The 23,751-nt window shown below is 39.0% G+C and overlaps 1 protein-coding gene across 2 annotated transcripts in view; it reads left to right on the forward strand.

The window, feature by feature from the left end:
• Positions 1 to 23,751, forward strand: part of SLC9A9 (solute carrier family 9 member A9) — a 665,191-nt gene that overhangs the window by 164,353 nt on the left and 477,087 nt on the right. For both annotated transcript variants that reach the window (XM_027544122.1, XM_027544133.1), the window contains exon 5: positions 15,702 to 15,817. In XM_027544122.1, coding sequence (XP_027399923.1) covers positions 15,702 to 15,817 — 116 coding nt within the window. The remainder of the gene's footprint in view (positions 1 to 15,701; positions 15,818 to 23,751) is intronic.

Below are 23,751 nucleotides of genomic sequence, written 5' to 3' on the forward strand. Positions count from 1 at the left end.
GATCTCCTTGCAGTCCAAAGGACTCTCAAGAGTCTTCTCTAACACCACAGTTCAAATGTATGTGGGTATATAGTCGGCACTCAATTAAAAATGTATTGTATGGCTTGATATTTAAATTTGATTCTTACCTCTCCCTCTGAGCCTCATTTTTATAAAGAAGATGCTTATTCCATCTACATTATATTTTTAAAGATTAAATTATGCTTAATCATATCAGGTGCAATTCCTCTCAAGAGGAATGGAGTTATTAAGAAATCAAATTATGAGCTATTGGCCACGTACTTGGGTGAGTCATCTGCATATGGATCATACCATGTCTGTCTTACAGCAGAATTAAATGCCCATTCAACTCCAGTCACATGGGAGCATGCCCAGCTGTCTACATCTTAGTTTAATGCCTGGTAGAGTAAAGCAAGTCCATATATCAGGTGGATGGGGTTTAGTAAACAGTGGTAGGGGCACAGGTGCAGAGTAAGTTATATCCAAATTCATGGTTACCGGGGAGAAGGATGGGTAGAAGGGATAGTTAGGGAGTTGGGGATGAACATGTACACACTGCTATATTTAAAATGGATAACCAACAAGGACCCCTTACTTAACACAGGGAACTCTGCTCAATGTTTTGTGGCAGTCTGGATGGGAGGGGAGTTTGGAGGAGAATGGGTACCTTATATGTAGGCATGAGTCCCTTTTCTGTCCGCCTGAAACTATCACAACATTATGTTGTTCAGTTGCTTGGTCATGTCTGACTCTTTGCAACCCCATGGACTACAGCAAGCCAGGCTTCCCTGTCCTTCATTATCTCTCATAGTTTGCTCAAATTCATGTCCATTGAGTCACTGATGCCATCCAACCATCTCATCCTCTGTTGTCCCCTTCTCCTCTTGATCTCAATCTTTCCCAATATCATGGTCTTTTCCAATAAGTTGGCTCTTCTCACCAGGTGGCCAAAGTATTGAAGCTTCAGCTTCAGCATCAGTCCTTCCAATGAATATTCAGGGTTGATTTCCTTTAGGATTGACTGGTTTGATCTCCTTGTTGCCCAAGGGACTCTCGAGAGTCTTCTGTAGTACCACAGAAGCATCAATTCTTCAGCTCTCAGCCTTCTGTATAGTCCAACTCTCACATCTGTACATGACTACTGAAGAAACTGTAGCTTTGACTATATGGACCTTTGTCAGCAATATTAAATTTTTTAAAAATTGTTTTTTAAAAAAGTGAGTTATATCAATTATCTGGTGCTGTGTACTGGTGGATAATTGTCAGAAATGTTCCCATAGATTGGTCAGGCTGGCCCCGTGTAGATCTAGCCATGGAGTCTGGTCATTTAATATTACAGCGGGGAAACTTGGGAATAACAGGATGTGTGTGTTGAAAATGTGTGTGTTGCTGGGGTGATGGGGAGCAGCAGCAGTGATCCAAGCTCAGGATCGATAAAGGAATACATAATTTCCTTATGGATCTAAATATTTTATTATTTTCTAAATGTTTTCTAAATCATTTTGGTGATTTCTTCTATGTTTGATTAGTTGGTAAACTCTGTTATTAGTAGAAAAGCCCATGAGGACAACCTGTCTCTAGGCTCCAAAAAGTGATTTGAAATATTGCAAAAGAAATACACATTACAACTACGAAGGGATTTCAAGTAAAAGCTTGTATTACATGCGTCATAAGCAAAACGGGCTATCTGAAATTCTCCATTCTAGATCAAACAGTTTTTAAAAATATATTGAAGTGGTTGAAAAAGAAGAATCAGGGCAAGAAATGAATGTTTGATTTTCATCACTCTCAAGATAAGTTATTCATTCTATCTTGTTACCAATAATGATAATATATTTTAAAGCCATCAATCAAACAGTAAATAGTGTAACATCTTACTCTGAGCTAAATATGTTTTAAAAATCTACATTATTTATGAACTTGCTACTTGCTAGAAAATTGATCTGATTGGAGAAAATCCAGAGAGTTGCATTTTCTTGTTATTTACTTTCTGTTGCCACCAGCAGTTGGCTTTAGGGTTCCAAATGGTACAGCTGAAGAACATAAATATGCTTTAGGGAATATGAGAAAGGATGAAAAGTTTTCTAGGAATAATAGATTAGGCAAGTTATATTCAGATCACAGATTCTAATCCCTTTGCTGAAAGGGATTAGAGATGCTCTCCTAAGCAACTGAGCATCTACGGAAACTGCGAGTTCTGGTAAAATTTCTTTAGGAAAAAACTGGGCGTCCAGTTCTGGCTCCTCTATCAACTGAGTTCAGTGTGAATTTGACCAAGACCTTAGCCTAGGTGGGCCATGGTTTATATCTTTAAATAGGGATTCTGAATTGAATTTTTTTTTCTGGATCTAAATAACTGTTCCAAAGTGTTTCTCTTTCAAACCTGAAGAAAGTGGTAGAATAAAGACTGTGAAGTGGCGAATAGGTTGCTCAGGTCCTTGTGACAGTTACTCCCTCTGTGAAAGTAAGATGATGGAGCTTGACTTTACCCACCTCCCAGGGAGAGCAAGAAGGGCAAGAGCAAGAGAGGCAGCAGCTATGCATGTGCTTTTCCTTTTGATAGCTTTATTTATTTATTTAGCTGTGCTGGGTCTTACTGCATATGGGAATGGGATCTAGTTCCCCAAGCAGGGGTCAAACCTGGGCCCCCTGTCCTGGGATTGTGCAGGCTTAGTCACTGGACCACCAAGAAAGTCCTGTGAATGTGTTTTTAATGATGAAGAGTAATGGTCAAGGGCCCAGCTGTACAGGGTAGCAGGCTTCTCTCTTGCTGCTTTAGGCTGGATGAATTTCATAGCTGTAGATATGTTGTACAAGTTTCAGTTCAGTTCAGCTGCTCAGTTGTGTCTGATTCTTTGCAACCCCATGGACTGCAGCACTCCAGGCCTCCCTGTCCATCACCAGCCCCTGGAGCTTGCTCAAACTCAGATCCATTGAGTTGGTGATTCCATTGAACCATCTTATCTTCTGTTGTCCCTTTCTCCTCCTGCCTTCAATCTTTCCCAGCATCAGGGTCTTTTCCAATGAGTCAACTCTTCCCATCAGATGGCCAAAGTATTTGAGATTCAGCTTCAGCATCAGTCCTTCCAATGAATATTTAGAACTCATTTCCTTTAGGATTAACTGGTTTGATCTCCTTGCAGTCTAAGAGACTTTCAAAAGTCTTCTCCAACAACCACAGTTCAAAAGCATCAGTTCTTTGGCACTCAGATTTCTTTATAGTCCAGCTCTCACATCTGTACATGACTACTGGACAAACCATAACTTTGACTAGACAGACCTTTGTTGGCAAAGTAATGTCTCTGCTTTTTACAAGTTTACTTTTTGGTAATAAAAAATTCTATGTATATATGGGTATATACATACACATATTTGTACTGCCATCAGAGCTTCTAAGTTGAAGTAGTTCAGCTGAAAACAAAGAAACCAGTTGCCTTTTTTTTTTTTTTTTTAATAGGCACAGTATTCCTTTGATGGGCTTCCCTGGTGGCTCAGATGGTAAAGAATCTGCCTGCAACGCAGAAAATCTGGGTTTGATCCCTGGGTCAGGAAGATCCCCTAGAAGGAAATGTCTACCCACTCCAGTATTCTTGCCTGCAGAATTCCAAGGACAACATGCAAATTTCTGCTAGAATTAAAAAAAAAAAAGTTAAAAGAAAAATTTGAAGATTCCCTTTACCACTTTTGAAAATGGTAGAGCACTGCAGTGACCAGCTTCAGATGTGATGAGACCAAAGCAGTCATCCTGTGTCAGTGAAGGGCAGGTCTTTGTACCTAGGACAGAAGTGTCCGTGGACCTATAGATCAAAGGCATAGCAGCAGTCTGTTAACTTTTACATTTTACTGGGGAGACATTCTTTCACTCCCTCTTCCCCACCCCTTTTCATTTTCTTCTACAAAGAGCTCCAAATTGGAACTGAGATGTAACAGTACCTTGATTCCTAATACACTATTCAATAATTCTCATCACTCATCCACAGATCAGCAGGGAGACCAAGTCACCATGCAGTGGGTATTAGGTGCTTAACTGTATGTGATCCCGTATTAACTGCATGTCAGGCAGGCTCCATTTGTGACTACAAAGCGCTTCCTCCTTAAAGAGTACACAGTGAGATCCAGAATGAACACAAGTGGCTGAGTGATTTTGCTTAGTTAGCAGCCTCCTCATTTACAGTCTGTGACTCAAAGTGTGGCATGGGACAAACAGCATCAGCACCTGCAAGATATCAGAAAGGCAGAATCTCAGGCCCCACTCCACAAGCTCATCCCTTAGCTCGTTGGTCTGGATACTAGAGACATTATGTATTGATTTAAAACAGTAGTTCCCAAACTTTTTGGCATCAGGGACTAATTTCATGGAAGACAGGTTTTCCATGGACCATGGGTGAGGGGATGGTTTGGGGATGATTCAAGTGCATTGCATTCATTGTACACTTTATTTTCTAATCTAACACTGCCACTGATCTGACAGGAGGGACTGATCTGTGGCCTGGAGGTTGGAGACCACTGATTTAGAAGATTTGTTCTAGATCTGGCTGCATAGTCAAGCAATATAAGAACTTTAAAAAATACTGATGACTGGGTCCCACCTACAGAGATTCTAACATGCTTGGTCTGGGATGTAGCCCGGGCATCATGATTTTTCAAAACTCCCTATATGATTCTAATATCCTATGTATGCACCAAAATTTGAGAGCCATTGAATTAGACTATATAGTAATTCATAGTGGAAGAATCTATTGGGTACTCACCCTGAATTACCCAACTTTCATTGTCCACACTTCATGTGTTGACACCTACTGTTTTGGGGGCCATGTTAAATTTTCCATAGTGACCACCCCTTTCCGTGACCACAATTCATGTCTGACTCGGTCAGTCCTTCAAGAAATATGCATCTCCAATGCTTTCTTCCCCCAGACCATGGTTCTCCTTTCCTCCCCTGAACCCTGTATGACTTTAGCTTTCTTCCCAAACGTGTTATTTTTCACTTAGCAGTCCAATTATTCACACACACAGTTTGTCCCTTTTCCTAAGCTGTCAGCTCCCAGAGGGCAGAAGCTGTATCAGATTCATCTTTGTAACCCTTAGTGTCTAGAAAGCTGGGTAATGTGTGAATAGAATGGAGATGGGAAAAGAGAAAGCAGAAGGCAGAATAGAACAGATGCGCGAATTCTCTTCAAATTAGTCAAGTAAGATAGTACACAAAGGACACAAGAGTGGAATTTAGAATCTGAATGAAAGAAGGGAGATTTGTTAACCACATAAAGGGACAGATAATGCGGATACAAGTTGGATGCAGGGTACAGGGATGGAAGGAGGAGAGAATGATGGCATCCAGTAAGCATTAAGTGAGGTTCTCTGAAAGGGCAAGATGCAGGATACAAGGATGGAAGCAGGAGAGAATGATGGCATCCAGTAAGCATTAAGTGAGGTTCTCTGAAAGGGCAAGGCAGGAGGCCCAGGTTGTAGAGAGAGATGAAGAGCTGAGGTTCCTCAGAGCACTTTAAGGGCCAGGCCACCCCAGATCCTGACACAAGCTGACCAGCTCTGCAAGGGAGGTTGTCATTTAGGGTCCATGATGCCTTTAGTGTGACTGTGTCCCACACTGCCTTCATCATTCCTCAGTCTTCTCAGAAGCAATCTTCTTTCAGGCCCAAATGAGCCAGCATGCTCCCAGAAAGTGGATATGAGTAGACATGAAGTCAGGATGCCTGGTCAAGTTCTCACCTGTGTGTAGTTCACCTTTCAGTAGATCTCAGCTTCTTATGCATTTCAGCATTGCAACTTACATCCAATCCATATGCATGCTTGAAATTTGTATCATTTTTCCTCCAAGAACTGTGAAACACTTAATAGGAAGGAAGCTTGTTTCCCTGAAGGCACCTCTGTAGATTGCTGTTGGGCCTCCAGGGAAGACCCAAGAAAGTGACATGTTGACAGGCAAGTGGGCAGTAGAGTATGGGAAAATGGACTCACTTAACTCTGTTCCAAGGGTCTCAAGATCCCAAAGCCTTATACCCCAGCTATGGTTAAAGACAAATATATTTCATCACAACTGCCTCTCTGCAGTCTTTCCATTCTTACAAATCATAGTGACCATGTTTTTTTCTAGGCCCATAGGAAGCCTGATATAAAACTGACTTAAAGGAAAATCATGAAAGGCCTGGTGCTTTCCATATCCTCTTACAGTCAAATTTGATGCTGAAAAGCAAGGTCTTCTAGGCCATTCCTAACTCTTGAAAAGCTGGTCTCATTGTGTATCATGTCAAAAACATTCTACCAAAATAATATAATTGTACAATAAGGATTGGCAGTATCTCACCATGACTGCATATGAATGTAACTTTTCACTCAATAATCCTATTTATATCAATTTACTTTGAAGATTCATCTTCAAAAATTGAAACAAAATATGCACAAGTTTATTCATTGTAGTATTATTTATAATAGCAAAATATTGAGAACAATCTACATGCATATATGCAGAGCAGATTGATAGAATGTCACTATATGTCCATGCAATGGAATAATATGCAGCTATAAAAATGAGAAATATCTCTATAAATTGATATGAAGTGATTTTCAGAGTATTTTAAATAGAAGACACAAGTACTATGCTATATTTTTGTAAGAAAGTATGGGAAATAAGAATACATAACCATTTTTGCAAAAGAAACATAGGAAGGATAAATCAGAAGTGAGTGAAACTGATCATCTGAAGGGGGTGAGTTGAAATAAAGAAGAAAAACCAACAAAGAGACAGAGATGTCTCTAAATGTACTGTTTTTATAGTTTTGATTTTTGACCCATGTAAATATTTTACCATACAAAAAATAAAATGAAATTATCAAATATGCAGAAAGATCCTAAAACTGAATACAAAAAAAAGAAAGAAACCCATCCAAATATTAAATTGGTAAGATAACTATACAGAAGGAAAAAATCTAATATAAATAATTTTTGGTGATAGTAATTGGACTATACTTCTCAATGAGACATATTCTAAAAATAACTGTGAAGAAATTTTGAAACTTTCTAACAGTATTTTTTTGGTATTCACATGAATGTAATAATTTCAAAATCATTTGCATATATCACAGCAATGAGCAAAGGAGTAAATATATTGGTATTGTTGAGAACCAGGGAGGTTGAGAACTTGGAGAAAATCATTGTGGAGGAATGTGATACAAAGAAAGAATGGGAAAAAGAGAGGAAAAATCTGTAGTATTGGATTGGAATTATAGGTGTTAATGGGCTTCCCTGGTGGCTCGGATGGTAAACAATTCGCCTACAATGCAGGAGACCCGGGTTGGATCCCTGGGTTGGGAAGATGCCTTGGAGAAGAGAACTGGCTACCTACTCCCATATTCTTGCCTGGAGAATTCCATGGTCAGAGGAGCCTGGTGGGCTACAGTCCATGGGTTTGTAAAGAGTTGGACATGACTGAGCAACTAACACTTTCACTTTTCACACAATAAAGATAACAAATATTTCCATCATTAAAAAAAAAAAAATTCTACCAGAAACAAAGAATGTAGCAATTGACTTTTTGAATTCGAGAAGTCAAGGCAAAGATATCTTAAATTTTTCCACATAATACTAAATGCTAAATAGTAGTACTAAATACTAAAAAGTACAAAGGAACATATGTCGAAGTCTCATTTCTATCCTTTGCTGGATTTTCTTGTCTGTAATATCTGTAATATAAGATTCATGATGGCTGCTTAACTGGTGTGTGTGTGTGTGTGTGAGAGAGAGGATATAAAAAATAGAAAATGCATTAACATGGTAGCTCTACAGAGTAAGAACTCAACAAATGCTCATATGTTCACTCTCTTCTTCCTTCACCCATTTTTATTTCTATTATTTTCATTCCTTCTTAAAATCTCAGGGCCAGAGAGCCACCTACCCAATGACAGATAAGTGCCTTAAGAAGAACTAAAGTTTTAATCCCATGAACTGTAGCCTTCCAGGTTCCTCTGTCCATGGAATTCTCTAGGCAAGAATACTGAAGTGGGTTGCCATTCCCTTCTCCAGAGAATGTTCCTGACCCAGGGTTTGAACCCAGGTCTCCCACATTGGCAGGCAGATTCTTTACTATCTGAGCTGCCAGGGAAAGCAAGAAGAGAGTAGGGGGGTAGAAGCCATGGACAAAAATGTGGGACTACAGTCATCTTTATGATGACTGTTGCAAACATTTTTGATTGGTCAAATGTCCTGGCATAGAATTTTCCAACCTCAGTACACACTTCTGCTATTGACAATGAACACTCCCCTCATCCCTCTCTTCCTCCTACCCCCGTCCCATTCCCTTATCAGCCTCCTCTTTCCACACAAGGACAGAAAAGTTGGATGCAACCTTTCCCTTCATCTAAAACCTGTCTCCCTCTACCCCTTTCAGAGGAAAGAGGATCAAGGGCAGGCAGTCTGCAGTCTTCCTAGGTCCTTGTCCAAGAACTGGACAGGGGCTCACTTGTCACCATGGCAAAGCTGAGTGAGGCTACTTGATCCCCCATTTTCTTTTAAGTTGTCCACAACCCACCCAGTTGACTCCTTCATCCTATTCTTCTCTCCAGTTTTCAATAAAACAGAAGGAGACACAAAATCTTGGGACTGGTGGGAAAAGTAGAATGGGCCAAAGAGGTCATCTAGTTTGTGAGATCTTAGTTCTTGATTTAGCTACAGTAGGGCCCACAGACTTCATGGGTTTCTTGGGGCAGAGCGATCTGTACTGGTTGCTGAGGTAAATGCCATAAATAGAACCACAAAGGAGACAGGACAAGCCTTTCCCCATCACCTCTGCTGTGAGCAATAGATGGCAGATGGTTCTCCAGATTGCTAAAGCAGAGGTTTCATTTCTTTGTCCGTTGGATTGTGTACTGTTCCATAAAGAAACTACCTTTAGTAGGAAAGGAATTCCCTGGTGGTTCAGATGGTAAAGAGTCTGCCTACAATGCGGAAGACCCAAGTTTGATCCCTGGATCAGGAAGATCCCCTGGATAAGAAAATTGCAACCCACTGCAGTATTCTTGCCTGGAAAATCCCATGGACAGGGGAGCCTGGTTGGCTATAGTCCACAGGTTCGCAAAGAGTCAGACATGACCGAGCAACTTCACCTTCACTTTTCTTAGTACGAAAGGTTTTGCATTCTAAGGGAAAAAAATCAGTAGTTTGGGCATCTCATATATAGGTAGGGCATTACAGGCAGTCTCCTTACTTGAATGTGTATTTCACATTCAGCAAATATGCTACTTTCTTCTCAAAGTCTTTCCTGTGTCCCCAAGGGAGCTGCTTCTCCTCTGGGAATTGAACGCCCTTGATGTGCACCTCTCCTGCAACACTTAGCACTTTCTGTCATGTATTCTGCTTTTGTAGGTGACTTGTCTCTCACTCCTGAGGATGTAAGTCATGGCTGGCTTATTTTTGCATTTCTCATAGGCTTTAGTAAAAACTTTTATGACAGGAAATACTGTATATGTACATATGTATGTATACACACACACACACACACACATATATAGAGAGAGAGCATTTACTATCATATATATATATACACACACACACACACACACACATACACACACACACACACACACACACACATGCATACATACTCAGTGAAGAACAATGACAAAGAGGAGAATCATCTCTATGACACCTGTAGGAGTTGCCCATGGTCCTATAGACCCTCTAAGGTTCATATAATTTCACCCAAATTCAGAGACTCACCATTTTGTGCCACTGATCTTGATAATGCAGAATTCTTATTTTGTAACTCTTTTTTTGTGTGTAACAGATGTTTGTGAGCATCTGTGAGATTTGAACCTCTTCACAACTTCTTCCTCATATCTTTTATATCAACTCAAGTCTCATCCCAATGTTCCTAATGGAGAAAGACCTGACTCCCCTCAAAACCAAACTCCCCAAAGGATGTTGCCTGTCTCAATTTCCTCATTTTCTAATCTCACTTTAGTTCCCACATTCCAAATGACCCCAAATAAAAGGGCCCTCTTCTCAGCACTCAGCTCTATGCATCGTTCCTCCTTGAAGCACTCTTCTCCTGACTCCTATGACACTCTACCAGATTTCCACTCATGTCTCTGTTGACTGATTCTTGATATCCTCTGCTCCTCATCATCTCTACCTCATCTTCAAATGCTGGAGTTCCCAGGCCCCAGTCATGGGTCCTCGTCCACTTTATGTTCTCTTCACTCTTTCATCCACACCCAAGGCTGCAATAACACATACCACACAGTTCTCTCATATTTGCTTTTAAGCAAATCTTCATTCAGTCCAACTCCGAATGCCCTACAAGCTAGAAGACCTTGGCAATCCCACCCATCCCAGTATTGATTAATTATGAATTCTCTCATAGAAACAGAACAGATTGATGGTTGCAGGAACAGAGGGCAAGGGGGAGATGGGAGAAGTGAATGAAGATGGTGTAAGATGCAAACTTCCAGTTGTAAAATGAATAAGATCTGGGGATGTAATATGTATATGGTAACTATAGTTAATAACACTTTCTGGTGCATTTGAAAGTTGCTAAGATAATAAATCATAAAAATTCTTCAAAGTTCTCAGCACATAAAAAAACAGACTATAACTGTGAGGTGATGGATATGTTAATCAACCCTATTGTAATCATTTTGCTATATACATATATATAAAATCATCATATTGTACACCTTAAACTGACATAATGTTATATGTGAATTATATCTCAATAAAGCTATAAAGAAAAAGAATTTCTTATTTTTCCAGTGGGATATTGCCCTTGAATGTGTGGCAGAAAAAAATAAACTGTGAGATTGAAACTGTCTAAAATGTGAATAAATAAATGGAGAAACAACTTATCCAGAGGAAATGTTTTGAGTGTAGAAATAAGAAATCTAGGTGCAGATTATAATCTTTGTATTGCTTTCATATTCTGTTGGTGCTGTGCTTTCCCACTGCAGAGTGAGGTCCATGTAATGGTCAGTTTCACGTGCCTTCACAGACAAGGATGTGTCTCTTCTGACAGTTAACAGGCCTGGTCCATACAGCTGTCTCCAAACTAACAGCAAGTCCCCTTGCTTGTCTCTAGCAATTCAAAAAACTGCCTTTTCTAGTGGATCTATTCATAGCTTGATCAAGATTGTTTTTTTAAAAGAAGATGTATTCTCAAAAAAAAAAAAAAAAAATTCCTGAGAGAGACTGAGATGGCACACTTAAAAATCATCCAAGCAATTGAGACTTCTGGAACTTTTTGTTTTGAAACATTTTTGCAGCATGCCTTTAGGTGTGGAGCTTTAACAGTGTGAAACAAGCTCATGGAATTTAAAATCAGTATATGTGTCACAAACACTCAAGTATCTGGAGCTTTGTGTAGAGCATTTCCCCAAATTCTTTTTTATCCAATGCCTTCTGTTGGCATAAATTATATGACTGCCATCCTGTAATACTCTGTTCTTTGAAGGCAGGTCATGGATTTTCACCTTTGTATTCTCCATAGCATAAGCACTCTGCTTTTTAAAGAATAATTCTAAGTGGCTATTTGTTGAAATCAGTGTTATCAGCAATTTTGCTTTGTATATGGAAGTTCTTCTGCTTCTGCCCTTCTCTGTGGCCTATGAAAGTCACTCAGTCATGTTTGACTCTTTGTGACCCCATGGACTGTATAATCCATGGAATTCTCCAGACCTGAATACTGGAATGGATAGCCATTTCCTTCTCCAGGGGATCTTCCTAACCCAGGGGTTGAACCCAGGTCTCCCACATTGCAGGCAGATTCTTTACCAGCTGAGCCACCAGGGAAGCCCTCTCTGTTACCTGGGATGTCCCCCACAGACTGACCCCAGAAGGACATCTCACTTGGTTTCATCTACCATCTTCACAGCATTGCATGCACTGGACTTCACCGGCTCCCCTCTCCCTACCAGACCATATCTTTCCTGTATCCTGAGCCATCTGAGATGCTTCCTGTGAAGTGTTGATAGAACATGCTGCTCTACGAGAATGTGGTGGTTGCTAATGGGTTCACTTTTTAATTCTCCCAGTTAATATAGTTATAACTAGTTGGTTACAATAATGTAGCAACAATAGCAATAGTTACCATTTATTATAAAAGTGCCTGGCATATAACAGATACACACCAATTATTGACAGTGTAATCACCAGTGACAATGACCATTGTTATTAATAATAGCAAAAAGATCATATTGAGCTCGTACTGCACCGGGCTGTTTTTCTCTTGCCTATCTCAAAGAAGATATTGGAATTATAGTTATTTTGTGTCCGGGATTTGATTTGGAGTTACAAGTCATTTAATTTTTTTTTAAAGCATACAAACTGTGTATACAGGGGTGTGTGTGTGTGTGTGTGTGTGTGTGTGTGTGTGTGTACATGCACACGTGTTTCTCTTCATTTCAAAGCAATTCCAAAGCTTTGTGGAATGGCGGTTATGTATGCAGGTTTTGGCATCTAGCTGTGCTTGTGCTTAGTCACTCAGTCGTGTCTGACTCTTTGCGACCCCGTGGACTGGAGCCTCCACCAGGCTCCTCTGTCCCTGGGGATTCTCCAGGCAAGAACACTGGAGGGGGTTGCCATGCCCTCCCCCAGAGCCTGGGTTCAAATTCAGCTTTGTCACAAGCTAACTTCTGTGATCTTTGGCAACTTAACCTCTCTTTTTAAAGAATAGCACTTTCACCTTTGTAAAAAGGAATAATTATAGTATCTAGCTCATAGTATTGTGAAGATTAAATGACATAATGAGTGTCTGTTGGGTCATACAATAGCACTCACTAGTGTACATTGCTTTTCTTTTTATTATTACTGTTATTTTAAAAGAACTGGAAAATACAGAAAAGGAAAAAAGAAAATAGTCACATACAATTCCATTTTAATAACCAGTAGTAACATCCCAGACTATGTGCTTCAGATCTTTTTCTGTTTATAGATATGCCTATGTTCAGTTTTTGTAAAATTAGAAATTATTATATATCACCACTTTATAAGTTTACTTTTCTTTGCCTAATATACACTCTTGTATGTTGTATTGAGTTGCATATTAGTTCATTATATGTGTGTTCTGTAATTTATTCATTGGACATTTAGATTGCTATGAATTTTTCACTCATGAATACCAGCAATGTGAAATAATCTAATTACCTTTGGGGTTGTATTCAGATTAATTTCTTGGTAATTTATAGAAAATCATTTAATAAGCTATAGATATAAAACATTTAATACTTTTAAATAAATTTGAAAATTGGCTTTCATAAAAACTTTAATTTTATTTTCATCAATAGTATATAATGTTTTTAGTTTCCATGTAACCTTGCCAAGCCAGCATAATATATATGCGTGCATATATCTTATCTTACCCAGTCTAATGACTTCTATTGAGCAATATGGGGCAAGTTGTTTTAATTCTGAGCCTCAGATTCCTAACCTGTAAAATTAACTAACGAGAGTAGAATTCAGAAATACAGTCACAGGTTCTAAAGTTGATATTGATTGCAGAGCCTCTCCGTGCTCCATCTGGGAAGTGTAGCTCAAATGAGAAAAGACTGTAGTGGAGTCGGGTTAACACCAGATGAGGCTGAGGGGATGATTGTCAGCGAGCATCTCCCTGGTGCTGTCATGACTGCTCAGAATGTCTCAGTGTTTATCAATGTTCATCAGACATGCATATTCTAATTCAGAGGGTGATGTGCATAACATATATAATTAAAATCTATTTTATTTTATTGCCAGCTGCTTTGCTTTAAAATGCATGCTCCATAAGGACAGAGATCTTTGTCTTATTTATTGATGTATTTTAAACACCTAACACAGAGCCTGACATGTAGTAAAGTTTCAGTAATAAATATCTATTGAATAAGCAAATAAACTGAATGAAGCTACCCTATAGCTTTCCAGAGGCTTCACCCTCTGGTAACCAGCAGAATGCCCTCCCCAGGATAACCGTAGATGAGCTGCCATGACTGGGACCTCTTTCCAGAAACCACTGCTATGTCCCATGACACAGTCTTTCTCAGATGTGTTAATACCTGCAGACTGGTTAAGATCCAGCCTCCCCTTCTAGAATCCACATACTTCACAGAAATATTGGGTCTTTCTACTTGAACTCATGTTGGTTGTGTTAATGGTTTGACTCAAGAGGAGTATTATTTCCAAGTTCCTAGGGACCCTTTCATTGCTGCCCCTTAGTACTATGTAGAACTACCACTTTATGGACTAGTTGAGAGAATATTATATGATATAACATATAGTAAGAAAGATAGAACCGTTCATCTAAGCAATATGCTGTGGTGGTTAAAAACCCAGGACCCAGAGTCAAATTTCCTCAGTTCAAACCTGGATTCCAAAATTTAACAGTTCTGTCAACTTCAGCAAGTTACTTGATCACACAGTGTTCAGTTTTCTCATCTGTAAAATGCAGCTCGTACCTACACTATAGAATCGATGTGTGGGTGAAATGAGTTAAAACATATGAAGAAGTAGAAATAGTAAGTGAATATTATTACTATATCTGTAATAATTGCATTGAAAATTTACTATGTGTCAAAACCCAAATTTATATTACTTCAGATAGTCTTTAAAACAACTCTGTAGACTGACCATTATTGTTATTCATAACTCATGAATGAGGATATTGAGGTTCAGAAGGTTTTAGTAATGCTCTAAAATCACATAGCTAGTGAATGGTGGAAACTGGGTTTAAATGCAGATGTGTATGAAATATTCTCTCATGGAGAAATTTTTCTTAGAATTAAAATATCTACATTCTCACTGACATTACGATTTCTATTATCTGATTTATAGTATTTTTAGTCATGCTTACAACCCTAGAACATTTTTCAAGAAACTAGCTTTACATGAATATGAATATCTAAGCAACCATCTGTGGGTCTGAGGGTCTATTGTTTCTAAAGACTCTTACAGTCACTTTTAGTGATTCAACTGTGGTCCAGTTTATGCGTGTCTGTATTTCCTTTCCTAGGACTTAGAAAAACTCAGTCAATTAAATAGTGAAATACAATTTAAAAATTATAAGGTGACAAAAGATGACCAAAAACAGATAATTTGCATTCCATGGTGCTGGTTTGGTAAACATTATAATCTCATCAAAAGAACAGCTATCCTTGAAGATCAAAATGCAATGATTTCAGGATTCATTCAGCAGTGTGTTGAAGTTACAGGCACGCTAACCCAACAGTGATTCTGTGGGTGTGGAAGTGCCCTGACACCAGCAGTTGTAGAGACTCATGCACTCTAAAGTAACTGGTTGACCAAGGGCCCTGTGAGTGGCCAATATCCTTCTCATCACAGTAACAGACTTGAAATTTGAACCCTTTTCAGATATCCTAGCAGACAAAACAATAAAACTGAAAAGTAATCCATTTAAAATGTCTGTGCACCTCTGTATTTGTGGGCATGATTTGCTATGCCATATTTCACGGATAATTTTTTATACCCCTGAGATACGTGTTTTCATTGAAGCACACTGTAAAACGTTGTGCTATCTTTTGCCAGGGGAATGAGTTGTGATATTTGGTAGGCAGTGTCCTGAGAACTAGCATTGCTACAAATTAGCAGAATAGCGGTAATTTGTGCATCCTGCTTATTCAGGAAACCCATTAGAATGTTAACTCTGATGGCATGGGTTTACACAGGATTCAACTTGATGTTTAAAGATCCTTTTTTCTCCTCAACAGGTTAATTATGTATGGCTTTGTGAAGGCTATGGTATATGCTGACCAGCTGAAAAATGGAGACTTTCATTTCACTGACTGTTTGTTTTTTGGTTCACTGATGTCTGCTACAGATCCAGGTAATTGCCCAAATAATATGTTTTCTTCTTTCTGAGAGTCAAACATTTAAATTGAATTTTTCTCTAAAGAGCATCACCCGAGTCAACATAATAATTCCTTATTCCTTTTCACCTGCAGTTGACATATCTGTTAGTGATTTTAAAAAGCAGGTGAATATTCTAACAGCTCTCAAAAAATGGTTCTCAAAGCAACTTAAAGTAATGGGGAAGACTCTGAAATTCTCCATTGTCCGCTTCCCTAGAACATGTAGCCATCTTGACTTATGGCTCTTAATTCTTCTCTGTTTAACTTGTCTTCTTTCAAAAATGCTCCATCGCAGTGGTCCCCAACCTTTTTTGGCAGCAGGGACCAGTTCTGAAGAAGACAGTTTATCCATGTACCAGCAGATTGGGGGGTGGGGTGCGGTGAATAGTTTGGGGTTGATTCAAGCATCTATTAATGCCACCACTGATCTGACAGGAGGTAGAGCTCAGGTCATAATTCCAGCAATGGGGAGAGGCTGCAAATACAGATGAAGCTTCGTTCATTCAACCACTGCTCACCTCCCCCTGTGCGGGCCAGTGCCTAACAAGCCATGGACTTGGTACTGGCCTATGGCCCAGGGGTTCAGGACCCTTGCTCTATTGAGTTAAATGGTAAAAGATAATTTTGAAAATTGATTGCTATATGTTTCAAGCATATTAAGAATAGGGAAAATAGTAAAAAGAGTTGTCATATACCTTCATATTATCAAATTATTATAATAATCAAATCTGGCCAAAGTGTTTTATCAATATCCTCCTACATTCCTTCTCACTATGACTAAATTATATTAAAACAAGTCTCAGACATCATATCATTTTATTTGCAAATGTTTTAAAAAATGACAGTTGTCATTATGAAACCTAAAAATATTAACAATCTTAATATTATCAAAGTGCTATCCTCTGTTCAAAAAGGCAGAATTTTCTTATTGTCATTATCATTATTAGTTCATGTAGTAGTTTGTACAAATTAGAACCCAAATAAGGGCTATACATTACAATTGATGGATATGGCATCTAGTATTTTTTTAATCTATATGTTACCCTTCCATCTTCTATTTTTCTTGTCACTTATTTATTGCAAAAAGAAAGACAATTGTCTATGGTTGAATTAAATATGATTGCTTAAAATGTTCCCCTAGCCTCAGGATTTCTTGTAAACTGATGGTTAAATCTAGAAATTGAGTCAGATCAGGGTTCATTTGTTTGGCAAGATTACTTGCGTGCTCTGAATCTCTACAGAGTCACATCAGGAAGCACAGTGTTTGGTGACCCAGCCATCAGTCTGATCCATCACACTGCTGAATTGCTGCTCCAGCAAAGACCACCAGAACACACCTGTAGTTGAATAAGACATGTTTATTACATGTTATAATGAAGAAACTGCTCATCAGAGGAACACTGGGACCTCTCAGAGCGTGTTAGAAAGGAATTGTTATAGGATGTGGGCTAATGCTTGGTGATTTTAGGGAGGGCTTAAGGAATCGGGGTTTTTCTCTGGATGAGATGCTGTCAGAAAGCACGAATGATTGGACATTTTAGTAAATCTTCTCTAGCAGGAGGAAAGACTGAATAGAGCCGAAGCCTACAATTGGTAAAGGAACAGCATCACTCATAATAACCAGGATAGAGATGCTGTGGTTTGGACAGTGTTCATTATTTGGGTTTAAATGTGATTACCCAGTAGTCTTGTTTTTGTCTTGATTCTTTATGGTCACAGAGTGAACTTGTCTGATGTTTTATGTGAAATTGTTTACACTCAACAAGAGAACAACAAGGCCCAGCTGATAGTAACAGGCCAGCTCCCACATACCAGGGGCTGCTCCTCTCTTTCTTAGAATAGCCCAGCAGCATTGGCACCATGTGGCACCTTGTTTTAAATACAGCACCAGAGCTGCTGAATCAGCTTCTAAAATTTAACAATATCCTCAGGTGGTTTATTAATGCATGCATGCTTGCCGGCTCAGTCACTTCAGTTGTGTCCAACTCTCTGTGACCGTATGGACTGCTGCCCACCAGGCTTCTCTGTCCATGGGATTCTCCAGGCAAGAATACTGGAGTGGGTTGCCATGCCTCCTCCAGGGGATTTTCCCAGCCCAGGGTTTGAACCTGCATCTCTTGCATCACCTGCATTGCAGGTGGATTCTTTACCCACTGAGCCACCTGGGAAGCCCCAAGTGGTTTATATGCACACTAAATTTTGAAATTTAGCTAGTCAAATCAAATCCCAGTCATGGGGAAGTTCTGTAATCAAATGACCTTCAACCAGACCAATTTACCTGGCTCCTGAGAAATTTGTATGCTGGTCAAGAAGCAACAGTTAGAACTGCACATGGAACAATGGACTGGTTCAAAAGCAGGAAAGAAGCACATCAAGGTTGTATATTGTCACCTGACTTATTTAACTCATATGCAGAGTACAGCATGTGAGAGGCTCAAGCTGGAATCAAGGTTGCCAGGAGAAATATCAATAACCTCAGATAGGTAGATGATACCACCCTTATGGCAGAAAGCAAAGAGGAACTGAAGAACATCTTGATGAAAGTGAAAGAAGAGAGTTAAAAATTTGGCTTAAAACTCAACATTCAAAAAACTAAGATCATGGCATCTGGTCCCATCATTTCATGGCAAATAGATAGGGAAACAATGGAAACAGTGAGAGACTTTATTATCTTGGTCTCCAAAATCACTGCAGATAGTGACTGCAGCCATGAAATTAAAAAAGACACTTGCTCCTTGGAATAAAAGCTATGACAAATCTAGACATTATATTAAAAATCAGAGACATCACTTTGCCGACAAAGATCCGTATTGTCAAAGCTATGGTTTTTCCAGTAGTCACATACAGATGTGAGAGTTGGATCATAAAGAAGACTGAGTGTCCAGGAATTGATGCTTTTGAACTGTGATGTTGGAGAAGACTCTTGAGAGTGCCTTAGACAGCAAAGAGATCAAACCAGTCATTCCTAAAGGAAATCAACTCTGAATATTCATTGGAAGGACTGATGCTGAACCTGAAGCTCCAATACTTTGGCCACTAATGCAAACAGTTGACTCATTGAAAAAGACCCTGATGTTGGGAAAGATTGAAGGCAGGAGAAGAAGGGGATGACAGAGGATGAGATTGTTGGATGGTATCACTTACTCTATGGACATGAGTTTGAATAAGTTCCAGGAGTTGGTGATGGACAGGGAAGCCTGGTGTGCTGTAGTCCATGGGGTTGAAAAGAGTCAGACACCACTGAGTGAGTGAACAACAACAAATTTTAGCTAATGACGTTAGTACCCATCAATGATTATGTTTAGTCTAGTATGTATTAGGGGTTATAAACTAGTGCTGTGTTAATTCTATCCTACCTTTTTGCATGTATTAGCTGGTACTCTCCCAAAAGAAGTAGTTTTCCAGATCAACAATTTGAGTGCCTGTGATATTATTTAAACAAAAAAAATCAGGATAAATTATTGATCTTTGTATTTACTAATTTTCAAAATAATGAATTATTTCTCTAGCATCTCCCACATATGATCAAGGAAGTAAATTTTTCCTTTTCTTACTTTTTTTTTTTGCTTTTCTTTTTTAAAAAATTTATTTATTTATTTTAATTGGAGGCTAATAACTTTACAATATTGTAGAGGCTTTTGTCATACACTGACATGAATCAGCCATGGGTGCACATGTGTCCCTCATTCTGAAGCCCCCCTCCTACTGCCCTCCCCATCCCATCTCTCAGGGTCGTCCCAGTGCACTGGCCCTGAGTTCCCTGTCTCATGCTTCAAACCTAGACTGGCGATCTATTTCACATATGGTAATATACATGTTTCATTGATATTTCATTGATCTGATAGAGTGCCTGATGAACTATGGAATGAGGTTCGTGACATTGTACAGGAGACAGGGATCAAGACCATCCCCATGGAAAAGAAGTGCAAAAAAGCAAAATGGCTGTCTGGGGAGGCCTTACAAATAGCTGTGAAAAGAAGAGAAGCGAAAAGCAAAGGAGAAAAGGAAAGATATAAACATCTGAATGCAGAGTTCCAAAGAATAGCAAGAAGAAATAAGAAAGCCTTCTTCAGCGATCAATGCAAAGAAATAGAGGAAAACAACAGAATGGGAAAGACTAGAGATCTCTTCAAGAAAATTAGAGATACCAAAGGAACATTTCATGCAAAGATGGGCTCGATAAAGGACAGAAATGGTATGGACCTTACAGAAGCAGAAGATATGAAGAAGAAATGGCAAGAATACACAGAAGAACTGTACAAAAAAGATCTTCATGACCCAGATAATCACGATGGTGTGATCACTGACCTAGAGCCAGACATCTTGGAATGTGAAGTCAAGTGGGCCTTAGAAAGCATCACTACAAACAAAGCTAGTGGAGGTGATGGAATTCCAGTTGAGCTATTCCAAATCCTGAAAGATGATGCTGTGAAAGTGCTGCACTCAATATGCCAGCAAATTTGGACAACTCAGCAGTGGCCACAGGACTGGGAAAGATCAGTTTTCATTCCAATCCCAAAGAAAGGCAATGCCAAAGAATGCTCAAACTACCGCACAATTGCACTCATCTCACACGCTAGTAAAGTAATGCTCAAAATTCTCCAAGCCAGGCTTCAGCAATATGTGAACCGTGAACTTCCTGATGTTCAAGCTGATTTTAGAAAAGGCAGAGGAACCAGAGATCAAATTGCCAACATCTGCTGGATCATAGAAAAAGCAAGAGAGTTACAGAAAAACATCTGTTTCTGCTTTATTGACTATGCCAAAGCCTTTGGCTGTGTGGATCACAATAAAATCACAATAAACTGTGGAAAATTCTGAAAGAGATGGGAATACCAGACCACCTGATCAGCCTCTTGAGAAATTTGTATGCAGGTCAGGAAGCAACAGTTAGAACTGGACATGGAACAACAGACTGGTTCCAAATAGGAAAAGGAGTTCGTCAAGGCTGTATATTGTCACCCTGTTTATTTAACTTATATGCAGAGTACATCATGAGAAACGCTGGACTGGAAGAAACACAAGCTGGAATCAAGGTTGCTGGGAGAAATATCAATAACCTCAGATATGCAGATGACACCACCCTTATGGCAGAAAGTGAAGAGGAACTCAAAAGCCTCTTGATGAAAGTGAAAGTGGAGAGTGAAAAAGTTGGCTTAAAGCTCAACATTCAGAAAATGAAGATCATGGCATCTGGTCCCACCACTTCATGGGAAATAGATGGGGAAACAGTGTCAGACTTTATTTTTGGGGCTCCAAAATCACTGCAGATGGTGACTGCAGCCATGAAATTAAAAGACGCTTACTCCTTGGAAGGAAAGTTATGATCAACCTAGATAGCATATTCAAAAGCAGAGACATTACTTTGCCAACAAAGGTTCGTCTAGTCAAGGCTATGGTTTTTCCAGTGGTCATGTATGGATGTGAGAGTTGGACTGTGAAGAAGGCTGAGCGCCGAAGAATTGATGCTTTTGAAGTGTGGTGTTGGAGAAGACTCTTGAGAGTCCCTTGGACTGCAAGGAGATCCAACCAGTCCATTCTGAAGGAGGTCAGCCCTGGGATTTCTTTGGAAGGAATGATGCTAAAGCTGAAACTCCAGTACTTTGGCCACCTGATGCGAAGAGTTGACTCATTGGCAAAGACTCTGATGCTGGGAGGGATTGGGGGCAGGAGGAGAAGGGGATGACAGAGGATGAGATGGCTGGATGGCATCACTGACTCGATGGACATGAGTCTGAGTGAACTCCGGGAGGGAGTTTGTGATGGACAGGGAGGCCTGGCGTGCTGCGATTCATGGGGTCGCAAAGAGTCGGACAGGACTGAGTGACTGATCTGATCTGATCTGAATATACATGTTTCAATGTTAAAGTATCATATCAATACATGGATTTAAACATAGTTGATATGTTCCCATCTACTACAGCAATTATACTTTTTGATGAGCAAAATATTCCATTTTTGACAACTAGGGGACTCTTCAGATTTCTCCTACATCCTTTTGCCATAAACCAAAGTCTTTCAGACATTTCTTATTTTGGTGCAGGACTAGACGTTCCAACCTTATCTTGTATGTTTCCTGTACCCTGACGTGGAAACAAACATTTCTCTAAGAAATCTTGGTTCTTTATAAGAGGGAAATTTATTTAGAGCTTAAAATGTGGGCACTACTTGTTTTCATTGCTATTGGATTAGTCATTGTTTCTAGATATTTTTATTTGTTTCGAAGGAGAAATAATATCACAAGTTCATATGAATATTGTTAGTTTCAATTTATGTTTACTTAACTGCCTTGAATTTACTTTGCATTTAAATTTTTCTTCTGCTACTTTTCTTATTTCTGTTACATTAATATAATTTCTTATGTCCTTTAAATATATTTTTTCAAGGTTACGATACACATTATCACTAAAAATATGACTATTGAAAACTGCTTAGATTTCATTGCAGTTCTTTTTAAACTTTATATATATGCCACTAGGATGAATAGCTAAAAATTACTCTGTTTTAAGAGTTCTTCAAATAATCCTCTATTTTCCACAAGTCAAATATACAATAATGTTCATGTGCTTCACTTTGCTTTTAATTTCTGTTTTAAAATTAGATTAAATATCTACAGAATTCCAAAATGAAAACAGTAGAAATGAAGAGAAATCTAGCTTTTATCCCTGTCCTCTCTACTGTGATTTTTCAACCATTTTGGCTGGTTTTTAGTTTACTCTTCTGCTTTAAATCTAAGCAAATATGCATGAATACACCCAACCAGGCACCCATGGTTCATCACCTTGCTGTTCTTTAATTAGCAGTATTTTGAAGAGTAATCCATAGCGACATATAAAGAGCTTTTTCATTTTCTTTTATAGCTGCGGAGCACTCTGTAGTTTATTCAACCAGTTGTCTGTTGATAGACATTAAGGGGATTTTTTTGTCTTTTGTAGTTAATGGTGTAATAAAAAAACTTTAATAGCTTTTAGCATTTTGCCACTGTTTCTTTGGGACAGGTTTCTAGAAATAGGTTAAAAAGTATTTGTAATTTTCCTGGATGCCAAATTCCTCCCCATAAAGTTTGTACCATTTTCCATTCAAACTAGCAATGTATTCTAGTGTTACATGTTCTGCACAGCCTTGCCAATGCAGAATTCTGTTACAATTTTTAATTTTTACCCACACAATAGGTGAGGGTTTTTATTTCTCTGTGGTTTGACTTATTGCTTTTCTTATTATGAGTAAGATTGAATATTTGCTTATATGTTTAGGGTACATATGCATTTTTCTTGCCACAAACCAAATGCTTTTAAGTTGCCCTTTTCCTGGTAAGGTTGTTGATATATTTATTTTTCATGTTTCAGAAGCCCTTAATATATTAACCCTTTGTCTATAATTTAAGTTACAAATACTTTTTGCAGTTTTTTTTTAATGTATTATTTTGTTTATGGGATGTGGGAGTAAAAAGCACTTATTAATGCCTGATGTTGACCTGTTTTCTGGAAGAAGGTGAAATGAAAGTATGTCTCAGATTTGGAGCCTGAGGTATTGATTAGAGGATCATAGCTGCAGAGTGGAATATGGGGATAGACCACTTCATCTCCAGGCCTGGAGACGACTGGCCATGAAGTCATTGCTGGAACATTTCCGCCTATTGACTCTCAGTGCCAGGGAAATGTAGAAGTCCTTTGGCATCCGTAGAAGCAAGACCCGCAGATAAAGTATTTTGAACCCATCAGTGACTTCTAGTTTGTTAGAGTTGTTGGATACTTTGTTTTTCATGGTCAAGTCCCACTTTAGGTCCCCTTTGAACAAATCTGCATGTTGAAAAGCACTGTATTCACTGTCTCTTAGTTCCAGTGCTCATGGCCAAGTTGTTGCCGTCTATGGAACGACTCAGCCAGCTCCAAGCACAAGCTTTGCTCCT

The sequence above is a fragment of the Bos indicus x Bos taurus genome, chromosome 1 (assembly GCF_003369695.1).
Source record: "Bos indicus x Bos taurus breed Angus x Brahman F1 hybrid chromosome 1, Bos_hybrid_MaternalHap_v2.0, whole genome shotgun sequence".
NCBI lineage: Eukaryota > Metazoa > Chordata > Mammalia > Artiodactyla > Bovidae > Bos > Bos indicus x Bos taurus.